Source organism: Nerophis ophidion, linkage group LG29 (genome assembly GCF_033978795.1).
Source record: "Nerophis ophidion isolate RoL-2023_Sa linkage group LG29, RoL_Noph_v1.0, whole genome shotgun sequence".
Taxonomy (NCBI): Eukaryota; Metazoa; Chordata; class Actinopteri; order Syngnathiformes; family Syngnathidae; genus Nerophis; species Nerophis ophidion.
The window spans coordinates 14143300-14168182 of record NC_084639.1 but is presented as its reverse complement, the minus strand read 5'-3'; the positions used below and the strand labels follow the sequence as shown (position 1 = coordinate 14168182).

The 24883-nt window shown below is 40.3% G+C and overlaps 1 protein-coding gene across 3 annotated transcripts; it reads right to left on the bottom strand.

Annotated features, from left to right (window-relative positions):
- Positions 1-1964: 1964 nt before the first annotated feature.
- Positions 1965-24642, bottom strand: LOC133545998 (gastrula zinc finger protein XlCGF8.2DB-like). 3 transcript variants are annotated; one of them, XM_061891779.1, is made up of 4 exons: positions 24157-24642; positions 22753-22834; positions 21888-22046; positions 1965-4159 (listed from the first exon to the last, which is right to left on the bottom strand). In XM_061891779.1, exon 4 carries the CDS (start codon positions 4107-4109, stop codon positions 2985-2987), a length of 1125 nt encoding a protein of 374 aa, XP_061747763.1. In that variant the 5' UTR covers positions 4110-4159; positions 21888-22046; positions 22753-22834; positions 24157-24642; the 3' UTR covers positions 1965-2984. The 3 variants fall into 3 exon arrangements, with proteins under 3 accessions (XP_061747763.1, XP_061747762.1, XP_061747764.1); XM_061891778.1 differs by lacking the exon at positions 22753-22834; XM_061891780.1 differs by lacking the exons at positions 22753-22834; positions 24157-24642 and adding an exon at positions 22491-22632.
- Positions 24643-24883: the final 241 nt, after the last annotated feature.

Here is a 24883-nt window from a genome sequence, read left to right as displayed (position 1 = left end):
GGTCTGGACTACAGGCAGGCCAGTCTAGTACCCGCACTCTTTTACTATAAAGCCACGTGTGGAGAGACGGAGCCGATGAGCCGACAGCGGGCTAAAATAAACAGTGGTCCTGCCCAAGATGGCGGCCAGGAGGCGGAGCATGCAGCAGAGCGGAGAGGCGGGGCACGGCTGGAGCGACACTACAGCCATCACAGTCAGGTGCGTAAACAACACACATGCTCTCAATCCCTGCATCTTCTGCAGCAGCATAAAAAGGGAAGAGGAGCAATCGTGGCAGAAGTAGGAGAGGAACCAACCGACAACGAAGACCACGAACACGACGAGAGAGACCCAGAGCGAGATGAGTCCCCGCGGAAGATGCAGTCACCGGCCACCGGACAGGCTGTAAATGTCCAAAAATGTGTCCGTGATAGCGCCCCTTAGGCGGCCACGCACTCAGAAAAAAGAAAAGAAAACCAAAACAAAGACTACAAATTGGCGCGACGGACGGGCAAGAAGACATGGTTATTGAAATAATAAATCAGTCAAACCTGCTACGATGCGTCTTGTATCGATTGTCACTATAACCCACACGATGACGGCTGGAGACCCGTCACACCACGCAGTTGTAACCATGCACAATGTGGCCTTGAGTTGTCTTGCTGAAATAAGGAGGGGCATCCATGATAACGTAGCTTGGATGGCAACATATGTTGCTCCAAAACCTGCTGTATGTACCTTTCAGCATTAATGGTGCCTTCGCAGATGTTTACGTTACCCATGCATTGGGCACTTATACACCCACATACTATCACAGATGCTGACTTTTGAACTTTGCGCCTCTATCAAACCGGATGGTTCTTTTCCTCTTTGTTCCAGAGGTTTCCAAAAACAATTTAAAAAAAGGACTCCTCGGACCATAGAACACTTTTCCATTTTGCAGCAATCCATCTTAGATGAGATTGGGCCAATTTTACCCGTTTCTGGGTGTTGTTGATAAATGGCTTTCGCTTTGCATAGTAGAGTTTTAACTTGCACTGACAGATATAGCGACAAACTGTAGTTACTGACTGTGGTTTTCTGAAGTGTTCCTGAGCCCATGTGCTGATAGCCTTTACACACTGTCGCTTTTTGATGCAGTACCGCCTGAGGGATCGAAGGTCTGTAATATCATCGCTTACGTACAGTGATTTCTCTGAACCTTTTGATGATACCACAGACCGGAGATGGTGAAATCCCTAAATTCCTTGCAATAGCTCATTGTGAAATGTTGTTCTTGAACTATTCGACAATTTGCTCACAGATTTATTCACAAAGTAGTAACCCTCGCCCCATTCTTGTTTGTGAATTACTGAGCATTTCATGGAAACTGCTTTTATACCCATTCATGGTACCTACCTGTTCCCAATTAGTCTGTTCACCTGTGGGATGTTCCAAATAAGTGTTTGATGAGCATTACTCAACTTTCTCAGTCTTTTTTGCCACTTGTGCCAGCTTTTTTGAAACATATTGCAGACGTCAAAATCAGAATGAGCTAATATTTGCAAAAAATAAAAGTTTTCAAGTTCGAACTGTAAGTATCTTCTTTTTGAAACATATTGCAGACGTCAAAATCAGAATGAGCTAATATTGGCAAAAAATAAAAGTTTTCAAGTTTGAACTGTAAGTATCTTGTCTTTGCAGTCTATTCAATCGAATATAAGTTGAAAAGGATTCGCAAATCATTGTATTCTGTTTTTATTTACCATTTACACAATGTGCCAACTTCACTGGTTTTGGGTTTTGTAGCTCTGATCTTATTTTACACAGAGAGAACTTGACCAGAATACGATGGCTGGACTTCAATAATCCGTCACTAAACTAAACTAAATATATCAGAATTTTTCATTGATCAAAAAACTGAGTTGGGAACTACATTAAGATCATACAAAGAACAACATATCAAAAATGACTGCAATATTAAATACAACAAAATATATACTCAATAAATATTGACTACATTTATTGTACCCGACTTTTGTTGAAGCATACATTACGTATCGTACAAAGGACTGGGGACATACATATAAAACAATCACAAAACAATATTCATATCACAAAAGAGAGTAATCAAGAGATTTACTAGAATGGATTATTGAGACCCAACAAATGATTAAGAAAAGTGCACATTTCAAAAGTAAACGATCTTGTATAGAACACAAAAGCTCAAATAATGTCTTAAGTAAATAAGATGCTTCCAGAACTGGTCCAGAAGACATTTCAGATGTGAACCAGTAAATATTAAGAAATGTTCGTGCATTCAAAAGCAAAGGTATGAAAACAATATAAAATATGTGTATCATACAAATGAGTTCATCTATGGAATCATTTGCAATTAGAAATTAAAATATGTGACAATTCCGAAAGCTTATATAAAAGCACTCGTATGGATAAGCACAAAAGTTAATTACACATCTCTATATACACATAAAATGTTTTTTTTATATTATGTAACATTTCCAGTCAAATTGTTCTGTACATTTTTAAATAAAATGACAAAATGTCTATTAATGACTGAAATAAAGGCACATCCTAAAATATCGACCCCATAGATTCTCAAACTGTGGTACATGTACAACTTAGTGGTATGTCTAATAATCCCTTCATCATTATTTTCCTTTATTCAAACACTGTTACTGTTCAAACAGTGTAATGTTACAGTGGCTAAAAATATCATATATAATGGTTTAATAGAACGTATACCTTGTTTGGAAGGAATACTTAAACCTACTATGCTGCTTTAATTTAATGTTGGTCATCATGGTGGTACTTGGAGAGCCAAGTGTTTTCTGAGATGGTACTTGGTAAAAAAAAGTTTGGAAAAACCTCTGATCTCATCTATAAGAGGTAAAAGCACATGAACAAGATTGTGTTACGCAAACAATGATGTCTTACATGTTATATGCACTGATGTTGGAGAGCCAGCTTCAACAAAAAGTTGACAGCTTATTGAAAATCCTGCATCTTCATTGGTTGCTGCTGTTCTCACCAGCACACTTGTGTTTACTACACTGGTACTTATAAGCGAAACTTTCATTGCACACACTGCAACTAAACACTTTCTCGCCGGTGTGTATTCTCATGTGTTTAACAAGTGTTGATCTGTCAGCAAAGCTTTTGTTGCAGATTGAACAGGAATCTGTTCTTTCACTATTGTGTTTTCTCATATGTACTTTCAAATGTTGACTTTGTGCTAAGCTTTGACCGCAGATTTGACAGGTAAAAGGTTTTTCTCCAGTGTGTATTCTCATGTGTACTTTCAATTGTTGACTTTGCGAAAAAGCTTTACCGCAGATTAAGCAGTTAAACGGTTTTTCTCCAGTATGTATTCTCATATGTACTTTCAAACTGGGACTTTTTATAAAGCTTTTACCACAGATGGAACAAGAGAAAGGTTTTTCTCCGGTGTGTTTTCTCATGTGTAATTTTAAATAATGTCTTTGTACAAAACCTTTGCCACAGATTGAACAAGTATAAGGTTTTTCTCCAGTGTGTGTTCTCATGTGCACTTTCAATTGTTGTCTTTGTACAAAACCTTTACCGCAGATTGTACAGGTGAACGGTTTTTCTCCAGTGTGTATTCTCATGTGGTCTTTCAACACATGTTTAACAGCAAAACCTTTACCGCAGAATGAACAGCAAAAAGGCTTTTCGCCAGTGTGTATTCTTGTGTGTACTTTTAGATCACTACGGTATTTAAAGGTTTTGCCACAGAAAGAGCACTTTAAGTGTTTGTTGTCAGTGTCAAATGTCTTATCAGCATCAGAGTCTTCATCATCAATGTCGTCACTATCTGATAGTGGAGCGAAGATCTTGTCGACTTGTGATCCTCCGCAGTGGTCTCCATCAGCTTCTGTTGTCATGTGTTGTGTTGAGCTGCTGCTTGGATGCTCCACCTCTCTCTTCTCCTCACTTTCACCTTTAATCTTATTCAATTCAATCTTACCAACCACTGGGGACTCCTCCAAAACTTCAAGCCGCTCTCCCACCTGACTGACGCAGTGTTCCACCTCTTCATCTTTTATGTGAGGGGGCTGCGGCGCCTCCTGTTCCTCTTTAATGTACAATGTTTGTGGCTCATCCTGCTCCATTTTAAAGCACCACTCGTGCCGCTCAGGGAGAAGATGTTCTTCACAGACGCCTGCAGGTCACAAGAAGACAAACACATGCTTTAGAAACGTTCAGATTTGCTCAGCCACATGAGGCATTCAGTACATTAACGTACATGTACCAAAGAATACCAAGTTATTGTATAAACTGGCCTAAAATGTCAGTGGGGGACAAACACTGTGCTCTTTACAACATTATTTACAGGGAAAGAACAAGTAAGGGCAGGGGGACTTTTTATTTGGAACATTTTGATATATTATTTAATGTAGCATTGATAACAGAAACATTTAAAAAATGGGTTACAAAGGCTCCAAATTTTAAAGCTGACATTACATCATTTCCAGAGGTATTATTTTTTCAAAACTATAACTAATCTACTTGCTAAATTACTGTTTATATCTGGTTGCTTTTTGTGGTAACACGTTCTAACCACACTTCTGTTAAAATGTTATAAGCACTTATTCTTCTGTTGTATGTAGGGCTGGGCGATATATCAAATATACTCGATATATCGCTGGTTTGTCATTGTGCGATATAGAAAATTACTATTTTGTGAGTATTCAAATATACGTTCTCATGCAGTTGCTTTAAGCTGCGGGCATTACACTACATGCTTTGCTCACTCTTTCTTGTCGCTCGTTCCCACAGAGACATAAAACAAGCGCACCTTGTTACATATGTCACATACTGTCGCGGGTGCAACATCATACGCCCTGAGCAGAGCGGTAGCGGCATGGATAAAGTTAGCTGTGGTGCTAGCGGAGCGGTGCGAGTGGTAATACGAGAAAATGAACGATGTGAATCTGGTAACAAATGGTAGGAAGAATTAATTAATTCCCGGGCAGCACGGTAGAAAAAGGGGTTAGTGCATGTGCCATGTGTCCTCGTCGCAAATGTTGGATATGACTTTAAACCATAACCAAGCATGCATCACTATAGCCTTTGTCTCAAAGTAGGTGCACTGTCACCACCTGTCACATAACGCCATGACTTATTTGGAGTTTTTTACTGTTTTCCTGTGTGTAGTGCTTTAGTTCTTGTCTTGCTCTCCTATTTTGGTGGTCTTTTTCTCTTTTTTTGGTATTTTCCTGTAGCAGTTTCATGTCTTCCTTTGAGCGATATTTCCTGCATCTGCTTTGTTTTAGCAATCAAAAATATTTCAGTTGTTTTTATCCTTCCTTGTGTGGACATTGTTAATTGTCATGTCATGTTTGGCTGTACATTGTGGACGCATTCTTTGCTCCACAGTAAGTCTTTGCTGTCGTGCATCATTCTGTGTTTGTTCACTTCGTAGCCAGTTTCGTTCTGTGGGACTTCCCTAAGTTTTACTGCCTTTTCTTAGGGGTACTCACCTTTTGTTTATTTTTGGTTTAAGCATTAAACACCTTTTTTACCTGCACCCTGCCTCCGGCTGTTTCCAACATCTACAAAGCAATTAGATACCGGCTGATATGGAAGAGTGTTACACGGTTGATCTACCAAGCTCTAGACAGCACCGACACTCAAAAACACATAATTTGCAGACTATAATCACTGGTTTGCAAAAAATATTTTTAATCCACAGAGGTGAAATTAGATAATCTCCCACGGCACACCTGACTGTATCTCACGGCACACTAGTGTGCCACGGCACAGTGATTGAAAAACACTGTCCTACGGGTACTCCGGCTTCCTCCCACCTCCAAAGACACGCACCTGGGGATAGATTGATTGGCAACCCTAAATTGGCCCTTGTGTGTGAATGTGAGTGTGAATGTTGTCTGTCTATCTGTGTTGGCCCTGTGATGAGGTGGCGACTTGTCCAGGGTGTACCGCGCCAACCGCCCGAATGCAGCTGAGATAGGCTCCAGCACCCCCCGCAACCGCAAAAGGGACAAGCGGTAGGAAATGGATGGAATTAATTCCCAAGAAAAAGCACATGGTCCATAGTGTGGCAGTGGTTTGGCTTCAAGTGGGAAAATGTTGAACAGACAACTGTAATATAGAATAGAATAGAATAGAATAGAGTAGAATATAATAGGATAGAATGGACTTTATTGTCATTATATTTGCATATAACAACATTAAAGACTCCAACTTAAGGTGCGGTAGTGGGAACAAATATGGGAAAAAATAAATAACACAAGACGTAATAAAGGAAAAAACTAGCAATTGAAATCAACAGACTACTATCCAATAAAAATAATAAGCAATCCTGTACAATATACAAAACACTATAGAAATACAAAATAATGTACAATATACAGAACAAGACAAGAGTACCGAAGTAATAAATAACAATTAGTGTCGGACGTATTGCACTCGAAGGGTAGTGTTGCACAGTAGAGTATAGATGGGTTTCCGATGACGTCACACCCGTCCCACAATTCCCTTGTCCGCCATCTTGTGTGTCAAAACAAACACTCGTAACCAAGGACGCCTCCGTTGTTATTTTTGTGAGAAATGGGTCACACGTGTCGTTTGGGGCTCTGTAAACCGTGCCAATTCAGGACAAAGAACAACAAAGTACTAAGATATCCCTAAGGTTATAGTAAAACAGGGAAAAGAAACCGAGCGACTGTCGACAGAAAGGCGCAACCTGTGGCTAGCTAGAATCAATCGAGTGGGATTTACCCCTGATCCAGTAAAACGACATTATAAAGTTTGCTCTGATCATTTTGTAACAGGTACTTTGAATTATGTTGCTCTCTGTATCAATGAGAAAATGTGTTATGGTTAGAAGAGATATTAAAACATAGGAGGAACTACTGTGCCTGTGCTTGTACTTAACGCTCGACGTCTGACGTCGTTGTTGCACAAATATAACCTTCCATATATAATATAGGCAATCGTCGCTTATTTTTGGACGATTTTATTAAAATTTGAATGAATTAAATCAAGTAACCCTAAACTATGCAGGTGCATAGTTAGAATCATATAGTTCTGAAAATATGTTTGGGTACTTTTTATCAAGTGCTTCTGGACGATAGTCTTTAGCATATCCTGGATTCAGAGAAAGTAAGACAGGTTTAATTTTTCGTTTGGTTTTTAATTCTCTGTACAAGTCTGACAGTTCATCTTGTGTCCCCTTCTGTACCTCCGGTAGTTTCCTGTTTTAATGGTGCCGGTGTATCTCCAGATACGATTGCCTTGTCTAGCTTTCTCTTCAATGTCCTGTATGTTCTTGTACCCAACTTTCTTGACTGCAGATGGAAGTAGCCAGTAAGATTTTTCCTGTGTGACTGTCGTGTTGTCCCGCATCTTGACGCTTGCTTCAATGGCAAACAACAATGCAGAAACATGTGAACATATTTCGCCAATGCCTGCCTACATGTACAGTGTCCTGATAAAACACGACCCGTCTTCTCTGATATGACCCATGGCACAAAATACGGATCAGTTGATCTCTGAGAGTGACGAACACCACCGATGAGCACACATTTATCTTCCATTGTAGCCAGTTTCATTTCCTGTACCCATCCACACACAAAGTAATTGTACGCTTCGAGCGACTTGTAGCCCTTGAGCTCATCCAGAGCTCATCCATTGTTCACCAAATAGTTGACGATGTCGGGGTAAGTTAAATCAGGATAACATTACAAGTCCGTAGTCCATTCGTGCTTTCCCATCTCATACGGATCTTTATCGCCAATATCCTTCAATTTCTGTAAATACCTGGCTTTGCAAACCCCATCTAGCGTTTGTCTGTAGGGAACTTTTACGACTTCTTTCAAATTTCCTGAAGTGGACGCCATTGTTGCTGCAAAAGTGTGGAAATATATTTAGAAAACTGCCGCAGACGAGTAAACAAAGTTTTGACACACAAGATGGCGGCTGCCTCGAAGGATTATGGGTAATCGTCGCTAGCGGAAACCCATCTATTGGAGCAGGATATTGTATAGGGGTGAATTATTATTATTAGAAGTTAGAGTTCAACATGGTGACAGCACTGGGAAAGAAGCTGTCTCTGAGCCTGTTTATTCTGGCTCTGATGCACCTGTAGCGCCTGCCTGATGGTAGCAGGTCGAACAGGTGGAAGCCAGGGTGTGTGCAATATGTCAAGTTCGCGGCAAAAGTGTTGCTACAAAAAGTAAACGCACTACTAATTTGCACCATAATTTGAAAAGTCACCCAATAGAGAATAAGGAGTGCTTGAAACTCTGCATGTCAACATCTCCAGCTGCTGCCACACCAACAAAATGCAGAAGCAACCAGCACTGACCCAACTGAGCCTGGCGTCTTCCATTTCCACATAAACACAGTATGAAGAAAATAGTCAAAAACAGAAAGAGATAATGTCCGCAGGAACCAACCACATCGCGAATGACATACACTATTTGATTTCCTATTATGCAGCTCATTTTTATTTTACAGTTTTTTAAATATCTTGTGTGACATCATGCACAAAAGTGCACTTTATTAGTTTTAAAAATTGCAGTGGCATTCTGTACAAAAAGTGCACTTTAATTTAGTGTTGTTTTGATGTGACATCTTTGTGACATCTTGCACAAAAGTGCACTCATAGCTTGTTTTAAAATGTCTGACAATCTTTTACTTTTTTTGAAATGACATCAATGTTTGTGCCACTGCTTAATGACTGTTTAATAAATACAGTTTGGGTCAATTGACTTAGTTTTGATTTCCCTTTAAGCATGAATGTTTAAAATGAGCATATATTTATGCAGTATGAACAATATTTTTTTAAAGTAGAAGCATAGAATCCTCATACTGCTGTGATTATATGCATCAAGTGTTAATACAAGGCTAAGGGAAAATATCAAGATATACATCGTGCATCGTGACATGGCCTAAAAATATCGAGATATTAATAAAAGGCCATATCGCCCAGCCCAAGTTGTAATGATATTTTATAAAGTAGATACAGACCCAATATTGGTCATACCACAGTGGATACTGATAGTTCATATTTTCTAAATCATTTAATGTGTACATTTTCTAATCACAACTATAATCTAACCAAAACAGGATGGAGGTGTAAATATATCAATTAAATATTTAAATTATTTCCCACTATTGGCTTTGATTGAAATTCTTTCATTTTAGCTCTTCAAGTCCTCATGTGTTTGATTACTTCTTTCCTGAGTTTGTAAACAAAAATAACAAAATATTTTGATAATGAAAAAAATACCAATTTAACCACAGTACTAAAAATATATTGCTACCATACTAATCATTAACGTCCATATTCATATTAATCCGCCCATCTTTGTTTACATTCAAGAGCTCTAGCTTCTGGTTAGCTGTTAGCATATCCTCCGTGCAAGAAACGTAGGTTTTTTGTCGCTATGGAGGATAGGATGGCTGACTTAGAAGTGGCTTTGCACTTCGTAGAGACGTTAGGGCTCGCTAGTTTGTATGCTACAGTGCGTTGAAGACGTGTTTGTTTGCTTGTAGCCGTCAAATTTGTGGGCACAGCTAGAACGTTTCATCAAAACATCGTCGGACAAATATATATCGTCTATATTACACAGCCCTACCGTTTACAGCAGCGGTATTCAACTGGCGGTCCGGCGGCCAAATTGGACCCTAAAATGATCACATTGCAAAGGATCTAGCCCAGGTCTCCCACTAAATCAGCATTACAATAAGTTGTATTTGCCATGCACTTATGTTTGCTGTATTCGTCTGGTACAAGTGGAAAGCCGGTCCTTGAAAATAATGCCTATATTAAACCGGTCCGTGGTGCAAAAAAAAGGTTGGAGACCTTTGGTTTACAGTGTCTGTGTTTTGCTATCGGTATATTGTAATAATCCATGTTGATGACTCAATGGAGCGTCATCGCCGGCAGCTAATGTCCTTCCACAGTGCACAGCCACTTTTAAGTCAGTCCTCGTCTCCATGGTGACAAATACAATACATTTCTTGTAAGAATCATTATTACAAGATGGCGCCAGCGTGTATCGGCCCCAGGCTGCCTGCTCTGCTTGAACTATTGTTTATTGCTGCTTTGCTTTGTATTTCGTGACAAAATAATAGGGTTAGACTTCCTTTTATTGTCATTCAATTTTGAACTTTACAGTACAGATAAGAACAACATTTCGTTGCATTAGCTCGTTGTAGTGCAGGATAAAAAAGCAATAAGGTGCAGATATAAATAGATTACTGCACAGATAAATATATTGCACTTTTGCATATGCATCCACGTTTATGGATGCATGTTATCCATCCATCCATTCATTTTCTACCGCTTATTCCCTTTGGGGTTGCGGAGCGCGCTGGTGCCTATCTCAGCTACAATCGGGCGGAAGGCGTCGTACACCATGGACAAGTCGCCACCTCATCGCAGGGCCAACACAGATAGACAGACAACATTCACACTCACATTCACACACCAGGGCCAAATCAGTATGTTATATTGTCTTTATATTCCAGCAAGTTAAAGGCCTACTGAAATGAGATTTTCTTATTCAAACGGGAATTGCAGGTCCATTCTATGTGTCATACTTGATCATTTCGCGATATTGCCATATTTTTGCTGAAAGGATTTAGTAGAGAAAATCGACGATAAAGTTTGACACTTTTGGTACTTCCTAAAAAAGCCTCGCCTTTACCGGAAATCGCAGACGATGATGTCACATGTTGATGGCTCTTCATATATTTACATTGATTTTAGTGGGAGTCTCCAACAAAAACAGTTATTGGGACCGAGAAAATGACAATTTCCCCATTAATTTGAGCGAGGATGAAAGATTTGTGTTTGAGGATATTGATAGCGACGGACTAGAGAGAGAGAAAAAAAAAAAACGAGTTAAGAAAAAAAACGTGATAGCATTGGGACGTATTCCGATGTTTTTAGACACATTTACTAGGATAATTCTGAAAAATCCCTTATCCTTCTATTGTGTTGCTAGTGTTTTAGTGAGTTTAACATTACCTGATAGTCGGAGGGGTGTGTCCACGGCCGGGTGTTGACGCGCAGTGTCTCAGGGGAGTCGACGGCAGCTTTGGACGGCACAAGCTCAGCTTTTATCCGGTAAGAATTGACTTTTTAACCACAATTTTCTCACCGAAACCTGCTGGTTGACATTTGGTCTGGATTCATGTTCACTCTATAGTAAATTTTCACCTCCGGGAATTTTAAACAAGTAATCCCCTTGTGTTTGTGTGGCTAAAGGCTAAAACTTCCCAACTCCATCTTTCTGCTGTGACTTCTCCAATATTAATTGAACAAATTGCAAAAGATTCAGCAACACAGATCTCCAAAATACTGTGTAATTATGCTGTTAAAGCAGACGACTTTTACCTGTGTGTGTGCGTAGAGCTCACACTTCCTAAAACCCTGTGACGTCACGCGTACACGTCATCATTACACGACGTTTTCAAGACGAAACTCCCGGGAAATTTAAAATTGTAATTTAGTAAACTAAAAAAGCCATATTGGCATGCGTTGCAATGTTAATATTTCATCATTGATGTATAAACTACGAGACTGCGTGGTGGGGAGTAGTGGGTTTCAGTAGGCCTTTAATCGGTTTTTGCGGGGGAATTGAGGGGATTATAGTGATGCGTTCAAGAGTCTTATGGCCTGAGGGAAGAAGATGTTACAGAACCTGGAGGTTCTCCTACAGAGGCTGCGGAACCACTTTCTAGAGTCCAGCAGTGAAAACAGTCCTTTGTGGAAGAGGTCGGAGTCTCTACAGATTTTCTGAGCCCTGGTCAGGCAGTGGCTTTTTGCAATTTCCTGGATAGGAAGAAGAGGAGTTCTGATGATCTTTTCCGCCGCCCTCACCACTCTCTGCAGAGACTTCCAGTCTGAGGCACTGCAGGCTCCAGTCCAGACAGAGATGCAGTTGGTTTGCAATGGCTCAATAGTGCTTGACCGCCAGGCAATTGTCGATCTAAATCGACTGTATGAGATGTGCCAGAATCAACACTTTGGAGATCAGGCGTCTAAAATGCCTTCCCACCGGTCCTCGGTACCTGCCTACCTGCTACGCTAATCTGTCCTGCGGAGGAAGCGGGCCAAAAAGCGGGGGAGGTGCAGAGGTCTTCTGGCGAATATGAAGGCATACTGGAGGCTTCATTATGTGACTGCTCCTGTCCTCTCCACCCAGAAACACATGGATTGCGGTGGTGGATCCACCCCGTGACCCTTGCGTGTCTGGCCACCTGCCTCCGTTATCTGCCGCTGCACGGACACCTTCCCCGACATCGCGGTATGGACCACGGATGCCTCTGGCTGCTGTGCAGCAACTCTCCTTTGGCTAGAGAGGCAACAACTTCACGCCTGTGCCTGCAAAATGCTAGTTCGGTAAAGCTCTGTTGGTAGAGTGGCCATGCCAGCAACTTGAGGGTTGCAGGTTCGATCCCCGCTTCTGCCATCCTACTCACTGCTGCTGTGTCCTTGGGCAAGACGCTTTACCCACCTGCTCCCAGTGCCACACACACTGGTTTAAATGTAACTTAGATATTGGGTTTCACTATGTAAACACGCTTTGAGTCACTGCAGAAAAGCGCTATATAAAAATAATTCACTTCACTAGGTCGATAGCGAACAAAACAGTTCTCCTGAGCGACCTGTTCGTCTCCCGCGAGTTGGATTTTATGTGCCTCATGGAAACTTGGCGACGGGAGAACGAGTACTTTTTTCTGTGCTTGGGACGCCTCAGCTTATTCGCCAAAGCGGCAGCCGGGTCTTTGTTTAACCGGACTCTTTCTGCTGCATACTGATGGACACGAACCCATACAAGTCATTCGAGCTTCAGACCTGCAAGAATGGAAACAAACACTCTTTTTACTGTGTTTTAATCTACCGACCGCCTGGTCATGCTCGTTTATTTTTAGACGAATTTACGGATTTTATGTCATCTATTGTTAAGCTGGAAAGTGTATTAATTATTGGTGATTTCAATCTCCTTGTTGACAACTCCCCTTGTCCCTCGGTAGCCGAGCTGGTTTTGCTGATGGACTCATTCCACTTTTTACAGCATGTGTCGGGTCCTACTCACACAAAAGGTCATACTTTAGATTTGGTCTTTTCTTTTAGAGTAAAAAATGACCAATTGATAAGTATTGAAGACTTACAAATTTAAGTCCCATCTTAAAACTCATTTGTATACACTAGCCTTTAAAAGGAGCCCCTTTTAGACCAGTTGATCTGCCGTCTCTTTTCTGCTCTGCCCCCCTCTCCTGCGTGGAGAGGTTATTCAGTGACCACAAATGATGTGCTGGTGTTTAAAGTCGGGACCCGGGGTGGACCACTCGTCTGTGCATCAGTTGGGGACGTCTCTGCGCTGCTGACTTGTCTCCACTCAAGGTGGCCCCACTATGGACTGGACTCTCACACTAACTAGATCCACTCAACGTCCATTGCACCGGTCGCCATGGGGTGGGGGCGTCCCCACATCTACGGTCCCCTCCAAGGTTTCTCACTGTATCCCATTGAGTTGAGTTTTTTCTTGCCCTGATGCCGGATCTGAGCAGAGGATGTCGTTGTGGCTTTTTCAGTCCTTTGAGACACTTGTGATTTAGGGCTACATACATAAACCTTGATTGATTGATCGATTGAAACAAGCAATCACTATTGTATTGTTTGTAATCTGTCGTTCTCACCGACTCAGTCTACTTCCAAAGTGAGGAAACGGACACGCTTTCTAAATGACTCTGCAATCAGCGGGTTTTCTGTTCTTTTTGACCCAACAACTTTTGCTAGTTGTGATGATGTTGATAGATTTATGACTAACTTCAATCATCATCGTTTTGAACACAGTAGCACCAGCTAAAAACACTTTTGGCTCTTACGAAGCCATTTCCAGCTTTAGGAGAAGCTGTTGGAAAGAGGATCGCTTGTGGAAAGCCGCATAATTAGAAGTTCATTGACTGCATTTTAAAAAAATGATATTGGAGCTAAATAAAATGATGTAACGTGTTCGCTCTACTTTCTTTTCAAATCATGTTTTGCATAATAAGAAAAACTCTAAATATTGAACATTTTGTTGCACCTCCATCTTCTCAGGGGCCTGTGTATACACTGGATGACTCTAACAGATTTTTGTAACTTTTTTGTGATAGTGCAAGACGTAACTGCCAGTATAAGTCCTCCCTTGGATGGTTGGTACACTACTCCAGCCCCTGAGTGCTCACCGTGGTCTTCCTTTATTCCCGTCAGCCTAGAGGATGTTCAGGTTTTAGTGGGCAAGTTAAAACCCACATCGAGCTTTGTGGACATTGTTCCTACTCCACTGTTCTTAAATGTTTTTGATGTTAGTCCTTGGGTGGTGAAATTGATAAACCTTTCACTTAAGTCTGGCTCGATCATCAGCTTTTTTTGCTGTGGTGAATCCAATTCTTGGGGGAGTCTATAAATTACCAGCCGATATCAAAACTTCCCTTCATGTCAAAAGTAATTAAAAAAGTGGTAGATATCCAGCTAACCTCATTTTTGGAACAGCATGATTTTTATGATAAATACCAATCTGGCTATAGGTTATTTCACTCCATCAAAGCTGCTCTTTTTAAAGTTTCCAGTGATGTGATATTGACTGCCAACTCTGGTTTTGGTTTTACTCCATCTGACACCTGCCTTTGATACTGTGGATAACACAGTATATTGATAGGTCTTATAATCAGTGTTTTTCAACCTTTTTTGAGCCAGGGCACATTTTTGTTCATTGAAAAAATACAGAGGCACACCACCAGCAGAACTGTTATAAAATAAAACTCAACCAGGTTGTCTTCTTTTTTTAGTTTGTTGTTTTCCTGTGTGTAGTGCTTTAGTTCCTGTCTTGCCCTGTTATTTTGGTGGCTCTTCCTGTTTGATGTTTTCCCGTAGCAGCTTCAAGCCTTCCTTTGAGTGCTATTGCCTGACCTTGTCAAACAAGACTATTTCAGTTGTGTGGACAATATCCTTCTTTGTAGGGACATTGTTTACTGTCATTAAGTTAAAGATAAAGAGCCAATGATTGTCACACACACACTAGATGTGGTGAAATGTGTCCTCTGCATTTTACCCATTCCCTTGATCACACCCTGGGAGGTGAGGGGAGCAGCGGGCAGCGGCGGTGGCCGCACCCGGGAATAATTTTTTGTGATTTTGTTTTTTGTGACGGACACACACTGTACGTCCTTGCTGTCGTCAAGTATTCTGTTTTTGTTTACTTTGTAGCCAGTTCAGTTTTACTTTGTTTTGCATAGCCATCCCTATGCTTTAGTGCCTTTTCCTAGCGGGACTTGCCTTTTGTCAATTTTTGGTTTAAGCGTAACATACCTTTTTACCTGCACAATGTCTCCAAGTGTGCTCTGCATATTGGGATCACAACAAACCATCCTCTACGCATTCCGATTTCTACAAAGCAATGAACTACCTGCTGCCACCTAATGATATGAAGTATTGCATGGTTACCCTGCCGAGCTCTATACAGCACAGACACTAGACAACGGCCCATTATTTGCTGATTATAATGATTGATTTGCAAATAATATTCTTTGGACCAATTAGGTTATGTTGCATAATTTCCCACAGCACACCAGACAATAAAACAAAGTCAGGGCACAGTGGTTGGAAAACACTTTCTTATAGGGGTGTGGGAAAAAATCGATTCGAATACGACTACGTTGTGCGATTCAGAATCGATTCTCATTTTAAAAAATCTATTTTTTATTTATTTTTTTATTTCTTTTTTTTATCAATCCAAAAAAACACTACACAGCAATACCATAACAATGCAATCCAATTCCAAAACCAAACCTGACCCAGCAGCACTCAGAACTGCAATAAACAGAGCAATTGAGAGGAGACACAAACACGACACAGAACAAACCAAAAGTAGTGAAACAAAAATGAATATTATCAACAACAGTATCAATATTAGTTATAATTTCAGCATAGCAGTGAATAAAAAGCCCTTATTTACATTATCATTAGACATTTATAAAATAAAATACAAAAGAACAATAGTGTCATAGTGGCCTACACTTGCATCGCATCTCATAAGCTTGACAACATACTGTGCCCAATGTTTTCACAAAGATACAATTTGTCATATTTTTGGTTTGTTTAATATTTAAAACAAATTTACATTATTGCAATCAGTTGATAAAACATTGTCCTTTACAATTATAAAAGGTTTTTTACAAAAATCTACTACTCTGCTAGCATGTCAGCAGACTGGGGTAGATCCTGCTGAAATCTTATGTATTGAATGAATACAGAATCGCTTTGAATCAGAAAAAAATTGTTTTTGAATCGAGAAATCGCTTTGAATCGAAAAAAAAAATCGATATATTATCGAACCGCGACCCCAAGAATCGATACTGAATCGAATCGTGTGACACCCAAAGATTCACAGAAACTCCTGTCTTATATACAAACCCTATTTCCATATGAGTTGGGAAATTGTGTTTGATGTAAATATAAACGGAATACAATGATTTGCAAATCATTTTCAACCCATATTCAGTTGAATATGCTACAAAGACAACATATTTGATGTTCAAACTGATAAACATTTTTTTTTTGCAAATAATCATTAACTTTAGAATTTGATGCCAGCAACATGTGACAAAGAAGTTGGAAAAGGTGACAATAAATACTGATAAAGTTGAGGAATGCTCATTAAACACTTATATGGAACATCCCACAGGTGTGCAGGCTAATTAGGGAACAGGTGGGTGCCATGATTGGGTATAAAAGCAGCTTCCATGAAATGCTAAGTAATTCACAAACAAGGATGGGGTGAGGGTCACCACTTTGTAGGCAAATTGTCGAACAGTTTTAGAACATTTCTCGACGAGCGATTGCAAGGAATTTAGGGATTTAACCATCGACGGTCCGTAAAATCATTAAAAGGTTCAGAAAATCTGGAGAAATCACTGCACGTAAGCGATGATATTACGGACCTTTGATCCCTCAGGCGGTACTGCATCAAAAACCGACATTAGTTTGTAAAGGATTTCACCACATGGGCTCAGGAACACTTTATAAAACCACTGTCAGTAACTACGGTTGGTCGCTACATCTGTAAGGGCAAGTTAAAACTCTATTATGCAAAGCCAAACCCATTTATCAACAACACCCTAAAACGCCGCCGGCTTGGCCGGGCCCGATCTCACCTAAGATGGACTGATGCAAAGTGGAAAGGTGTTCTGTGGTCTGACGAGTCCACATTTCAAATTATATTTGGAAACGGAGGACGAGAAGAAAATAACCATTTGGATTGTTATAGGTGCAAAGTTCAAAAGCCAGCATCTGTGATGTTATGGGGGTGTATTAGTGCCCAAGGCATGGGTAACTTACACATCTGTGAAGGCACCATTAATGCTGAATGGTCCATACAGGTTTTGGAGCAACAGATGTTGTCATCCAAGCAACGTTATCATGGACGCCCCTGCTGGACTCCCTCCATCAGTGGAGGGAGTATGTGTGAATGGGTGAATGTGGAAGTAGTGTCAAAGCGCTTTGAGTACCTTGAAGGTAGAAAAGCGCTATACAAGTACAACCCATCCATCCATCCATCCATTTTCTACCGCTTATTCCCTTTTGGGGTCGCGGGGGGCGCTGGCGCCTATCTCAGCTACAATCGGGCGGAAGGCGGGGTACATCCTGGACAAGTCGCCACCTCATCACAGGGCCAACACAGATAGATAGACAACATTCACACTCACATTCACACACTAGGGCCAATTTAGTGTTGCCAATCAACCTATCCCCAGGTGCATGTCTTTGGAAGTGGGAGGAAGCCGGAGTACCCGGAGGGAACCCACGCAAGTACAACCCATTTACCATTTATTTCAGCAAAACAATGCCAAGCCACGTGTTACAACAGCGTGGCTTCGTAGTAAAAGAGTGCGGGTACTTTCCTGGCCCGCCTGCAATCCAGACCTGTCTCCCATCGAAAATGTGTGGCACGTTATGAAGCATAAAATACGACAGCGGAGTTCCCGGACTGTTGAACGACTGAAGCTCTCCATAAAACAAGAATGGGAAAGAATTCCACTTTCATAGCTTCAACAATTAGTTTCCTCAGTTCCCAAACGTTTATTGAGTGTTGTTAAAAGGAAAGGTGATGTAACACAGTGGTGAACATGCCCTTTCCCAACTACTTTGGCACATGTTGCAGCCATGAAATTGTAAGTTAATTATTATTTGCGAAAAAAAAAAAAAAGTTTATGAGTTTGAACATCAAATATCTTGTTCGTAGTGCATTCAAATGAATATGGGTTGAAAAGGATTTGCAAATCATTGTATTGCGTTAATATTTACATCTAACACAATTTCCCAACTCATATGGAAACGGTGTTTGTACATGGAATAACTTTTTAATGTTGCTTTAAGTCCTCCCTTGGATGGTTTGTACACTACTCTAGCCCCTGAGTACTCACCATGGTCTTCCTTTATTCCTGTCAGCCTACAGGATGTTCAGGTTTTAGTGGGCAAGATGAAACCCACATTGAGCTGTGTGGACATTGTTCCTACTCCACTGTTCTTAAATGTTTTTGATGTTGGTATTGGGTGGTGAAATTGATAAACCTTTCACTTAAGTCTGGCTCGATCCCCAGCTTTTTTAAACATGCTGTGGTGAATCCAATTCTTGAAAAACCTCATCTTGATCCGGGGGACTCTATAGATTACCGGCCGATATCAAAACTTCCCGTCATGTCAAAAGTAATTAAAAAAGTGGTAGCTAATCAGCTAACCGCATTTTTGGAACACCATGATTTTTAAGAGAAATACCAATCTAGCTTTAGGTTATTTCACTCCACCAAAACTGCTCTTTTGAAAGTTTCTAGTGACGTGATAATGACCGCCGACACTGGTTTTGGTTTTACTCCATTTGACACCTGCCTTTGATACTGGGGATAACACAGTATATTGATAGACCGCCTCAAATCTGAGATGGGGTTTTTTTGGTGCTGTTCTCCAGTGGTTTACGTCTAATTTCAGTGTTTATCAATCTTTTTTGAGCCAAGGAACATTTTTTTCATTGAATAAATACAGAGGCACACCACCAGCAGGAACGTTAAAAAATAAAACTCCACCAGGTTGTCTTCTTTTTTTAGTTTGTTGTTTTCCTTTGTGTAGTGCTTTAGTTCCTGTCTTGTCCTGTTATTTTTGTGCCTCTTCCTGTTTTGTTGATGTTTTCCTGTAGCAGCTTCATGCCCTTCATTTGAGTGCTATTGCCTGACCTTGGCAAACAAGACTACTTCAGTTGTGCAGACAATATCCTTCTTTGTGGGGACATTGTTTATTGTCATTAAGTTAAGATTAAAGCACTAATGATTGTCACACACACACGAGATGTGGTGAAATGTGTCCTCTGCATTTGACCCATCCTCTTGTTCACCCCCTGGGAGGTGAGGGGAGCAGTGGGCAGCAGAGGTGGCCGCGCCCGGGAATCCTTTTTGGTGATTTTGGTTTTGGTGACTTACAGTGACACTGTAAGTCCTTGCTGTCGTCCAGTATTCTGTTTTTGTTTACTTTGTAGCCAGTTCAGTTTTACTTTCGTTTTACATAGTTATCCCTATGCTTCAGTGCTGGCAGGAGTTGCCATTTGTTAATTTTTGGTTTAAGCGTAACATACCTTTTTACCTGCACAGTGTCTCCCGCTGTGCTCTGCATTTTGGTATCACAACAAACCATTCTCGACACGATTTGACTTCTACAAAGCAATGAACTACCTGCTGCCACCTACTGATATGGAGTATTACATGGTTACCCTGCCGAGCTCAATACAGCACAGACACTGGACAAAGGCCCATTATTTGGAGATTATAATTATTGATTTGCAAATAATATTTTTTGGACCAATTACGTGAAGTTACATACTTTCCCACGGCAATAAAACAAAGCCGGGGCACAGTGGTTGAAAAACAATGTCTTATATACAAGGAATAACTTTTAATGTTGCTATTAATAATGTAATGTCCAATTTGTCCAACCTGTCATGTGGTGTGGCCCAGGGTTCTGTTCTGGAGCCTGATTTATTTGTGTGGTATATGATGCCGCTTGGGAGGTTAATCAGTGGTTTTGAAAAAAATTCAGCATAATTTCTATGCAAATTATATTCGACTGTTTTGCTCCCTCAATGTTTCGGTGTTTCACTTTTTATCTGAGTTCTTGGAGTGCGTATCCTGTATTAAAAACTGGTTGTCCTCAAATTTCCTCCAGATAAATTCTAACAAAACGGAAACTCTGATAATTGACCCCGGATAAAAAGATTCCCCTGATCAAGAACTCCCTTGGTGCCTTGGGTGCATCTGTTAAAAGCAGCTTCAGAAATATTGGGGTTGTGTTTGTCAATGTCTTTGAAGGGTCACTGCTGTCAACTGACCAAAACGTTTTTCATCATCTCAGAAATATTGCTAAAGTGAGAAATTTGTTGTTAAAATTGGATCTCAAAATGATCATCCACGTGTTCATTTTGTCTCGTATTGACTATTGCAATTCTCTTTTGTCTCTTTTCAACAAGTCAACGGTAAAGAGACTTCAGATAGTACAAAATGCGGCAGCCAGACTTTTGACGGTGCACCCAGAACAGCCCATATGACCCCCTTTTTGTCCAGTCTTCATTGGCTTCCAGTTAAATTCCGCATTGACTTTAAGATTTTAGTCCTAATATTCTGTGCATTGCATGGTGGGTGCCCTCAGTACATCACAGACTTGTTTTGTCCCTACTCTTCAGGGCGCAGCCTCCGGAATTCAGGCCAGGGTCTTCTCAAGATCCCTAAAAATTGTTTTAAACCCGTAGAGACCTGGCATTCCAGACTATAACTCCCAGACTCTGGAACAACTTGCACAAGTCCCTCCGTGGTCTTGACTGTGTTGAAATTTTGAAGAAACATTTGAAAACTTCTCTTTTTAGTAAAGCTTTTAGTTAATGCACCTTTTAACTATCAATTTTAATCCACTTTGTGTCCTTTTCATGGTGTTGCCCCAGTTGTTTTAATTGAATTGTTGTTTTACTTCGCCTATGTTTTCTACAGCGCTTTGTGATTTTATCTGTGAAAATTGCTTTATAAACAAAATTTAATTAATTACGTCGAGGAATAAGTACACATGCTACACTACACCCCATAAGAGGATATGCTAACCCCAAGCTAGAGCTCTTGAATGTAAACAAAGGTTGGCAGATCGATACAGGCTTCGACATTAGCGATACCAAGTATAATCTACATGCACAGGTGTTTCAGCATCATTTCACAAGTCCTTGTCCAGAATTTTTTACTTTTTCATAATTTTTCCATTCTCTTTTACCACAATGTTTACAAACTGTCCTCCACCATGGCTTGAGTTGTGACATTGGTGAAAATGTTTTATTTTTCTGTTCACTGTCATCAATCACACATTAAGTTATTTGTTCTACAGCCAAAAATGGTTGAACGTGCACTTACCATCAGACACAAATAACTCTGCTTTGCTGTGGGCTTCCGTAATACCTGGCCCTAGCTCAACTCTGCTGTAAACATACACAGCACTGCACACTCGCCCTCCTCCATAAATTCTGACCAGGCTGTACAGCTAATTAGTTTAAACCTTTATTTTGAAATATAAATATTTTAAAGACCTTTCAAGGACATAGGGAATAAGCGGTAGGAAATGGATGGATGGATGGATGGATGGATGTATTACCTTATACGACACTTTGATAGGAATTCTGAGGCCTTAAATTCAAATGATTAGATTTAAGACTTTAAGTCTATGAGCATGAAATGATGAAGCCTACTTGGATGAGAGGCCAAATGTCTTCTAAGACAAACTTATCAGTCCAGTTGTGATCGATTGATGCCATGAGAATAAAATGATATCTGGATATGTTGCTTACTTGGACTTTGATGAAGCTGTATGGACTCAGGTTCGTCTTTATGGTCTTCAGTCTTGACAGAGACAACGGTCAGTAGATATCAGTCTCCTCCTGCCCGAGAAGACCCCCTCTCTCCTTAGTGATCCACAGTTCCTTCTCTTCCTATAAGGCGGTGGTCCGCTAGAAAGTGGTACAGTGAGTAAAAAAAAAAAACAGGTTTGGAAATTTGTAAAACCTTTATAAGTACGAGCCACCATTGATCGAGGCATTCTTAACTTTACACTAACTGTTGTAAAGTGAATAACTAATTTTTCTTGTGTACATGTCGGCCTATTACATCTAAACCTTATCTCCAACCTAGTAATGGCACTAGTCCTTAACTTAAATATTAAGGAAATTTAAAACAATGCTCATTGGTAAACTACATCAAAACATTCATACTATTTTTTTGTCATCAGACAAAATACTTTTCTTTACCGCCATTTTGTTGGCTGGCCCAAATAGAACTCTTCCCAAAACATGCTTTACTGTATGGTGTTTTCCCACCAACAATTACTTTTTAAGAGCACAGGTCCCACATTCACTTGGAGACGATCTACCACACGCTGAAGTTAAGTCAGTCACCTTCCATCCATCCATCCATTTTCTACCGCTTGTCCCTTTTCGGGGTTGCTGGTGCCTATCTCAGCTGCATTCGGGCGGTAGGCAGGGTACACCTTGGACAAGTCGCCACCTCATCACAGGGCCAACACAGAGAGACAGACAACATTCACACTCACATTCACACACTAGGGCCAATTTAGTGTTGGTAATCAACCTATCCCCAGGTGCATGTCTTTGGAAGTGGGAGGAAGCCAGAGCATGCGGAAGGAACCCACGCAGTCACCTTCCATCCATCCGTTTCATACTGTTTGTCCCTTTTGGAGTCGCTGGAACCAATCCCACTTGTCTGTGAGCGCTTTAAGTATCTAACAATAGAAAAGCGCGACATAAATCTAATCCATCATCAACATCATCATCAATCTAAGCTGCACATGGGCGGAAGGTGGACATTTACCTTCATGTGCTTTTAATAAATTCAGTGCTGACTCCTTTCGTTATTGACAGATTATTGATAATAAATGTTTACTTTCAGTTATTGATGCATGTAAGTCAGAATCAGGAATTCAAATTAGCCAGACACATTTTAACTACGGTGGGGCAAAAACAGTATTTAGACAGCCACCGATTGTGCAAGTTCTCCCACTTAAAATGATGACAGAGGTCTGTATTTTCATCATAGGTACACTTTAACTGTGAGAGACAGAATGTGAAAAAAAAAATCCAGGAATTCACATTGTAGGAATTTTAAAGAATTTATTCGTAAATTATGGTGGCAAATAAGTATTTGGTCAACCATTCAAAGCTCTCACTGATGGAAGGAGGTTTTGGCTCAAAATCTCACGATACATGGCCCCGTTCATTCTTTCCTTAACAAGGATCAATCGTCCTGTCCCCTTAGCAGAAAAACAGCCCCAAAGCATGATGTTTCTACCCCCATGCTTCACAGTAGGTATGGTATTCTTGGGATGCAACTCAGTATTCTTCTTCCTCCAAACACGACGAGTTGAGTTTATACCAAAATGGATACATGGATGATACAGCAGAGGATTGGGAGAATGTCATGTGGTCGGATGAAAGCGAAATAGAACTTTTTGGGAGAAACTCAACTCGTCGTGTTTGGAGGAAGAAGAATACCATACCTACTGTGAAGCATGCGGGTGGAAACATCATGCTTTGGGGCGGATTTTCTGCTAAGGGGACAGGACGATTGATCCGTGTTAAGGAAAGAATGAACGGGGCCATGTATCGTGAGATTTTGAGCCAAAACCTCTTTCCATCAGTGAGAGCTTTGAATGGTTGACCAAATACTTATTTTCCACCATAATTTACAAATAAATTCTTAAAAATGTCTACAATGTGAATTCCTGGATTTTTTTTCACATTCTGTCTCTCACAGTTGAAGTGTACCTATGACGAAAATTACAGACCTCTGTCATCATATTAAGTGGGAGAACTTGCACAATCGGTGGCTGACTAAATACTTTTTTTGCCCCACTGTATACGGATTACAATGTGAAATACATTTTCTGACTGTGTGAGTTTTGTGTAAACAATGTTGATACACGTTGTTACAAAGGGAGAGGAACATCAAACTGTCATAAATATTACGTGTCTGACACTGTCTACTTGAGAATGATGTAATATTCAAAATCAACAAGTAAAGATGTGAGAGTAAGAGTAAACAAACCTGTTCTGTGTTACACTAGTTGATGGATCTTGAAAACAGTTAACTAGTTGATGTCGTCGGGCGTTGTCCTCTTTTGTTGGAGAAAGTTCCTCCTCTTTTGCCGTCGTTTTTTCACAGAATCACAACACTTTACACGCACGCCTGGTCTATGCTTAGCGACGTGTTGAGAACCAGTTTTATGTTCTTACGCCGTGAAAATATGTCGTTGCTTTGTTAGCAGCTAACGAGCTAAGCTAATTAGCAAACACGGCGAAGCTAACAAGTTAGCTTAAGGTTTAAGATAAGATAGCAAGCACGAGAAGCGTCACAGTAAGTGTAATGTCAAACAGTTTTTTTTCCTCTATCAAACAAAATATATGTGTGTGAATGTCCAGACTAATTAAAAATACAGAAAATATAATGGCAAGTGGCTACGTCTAACCCTTTTCCGTCAAACGCCATTTTGCTTTTTCCTCTCTTTATTCTTCTTCTTTTAATTTCCGGACGAGTATAATATTTCAGGCGTATTGCTGCCCTCCACAGGTACTTAATGGAAGTTTCCTCGTTCTATGGCCCACACTATCTTCTACACAGTGGTTCTCAAATGGGGGTACTTGAAGGTATGCCAAGGGGTACTAGAGATTTTTTTTTTTAATTCTAAAAATAGCAACAATTCAAAAATCCTTTATAGATATATTTATTGAATACTACTTCAACAAAATTTAAGTTCATATACTCTGAAAAGAAA

Excerpts from the sequence above, each read along its gene's own strand:
- LOC133545998 (XM_061891779.1), bottom strand. The coding sequence starts at position 4,109 with ATGGAGCAGGATGAGCCACAAACATTGTACATTAAAGAGGAACAGGAG.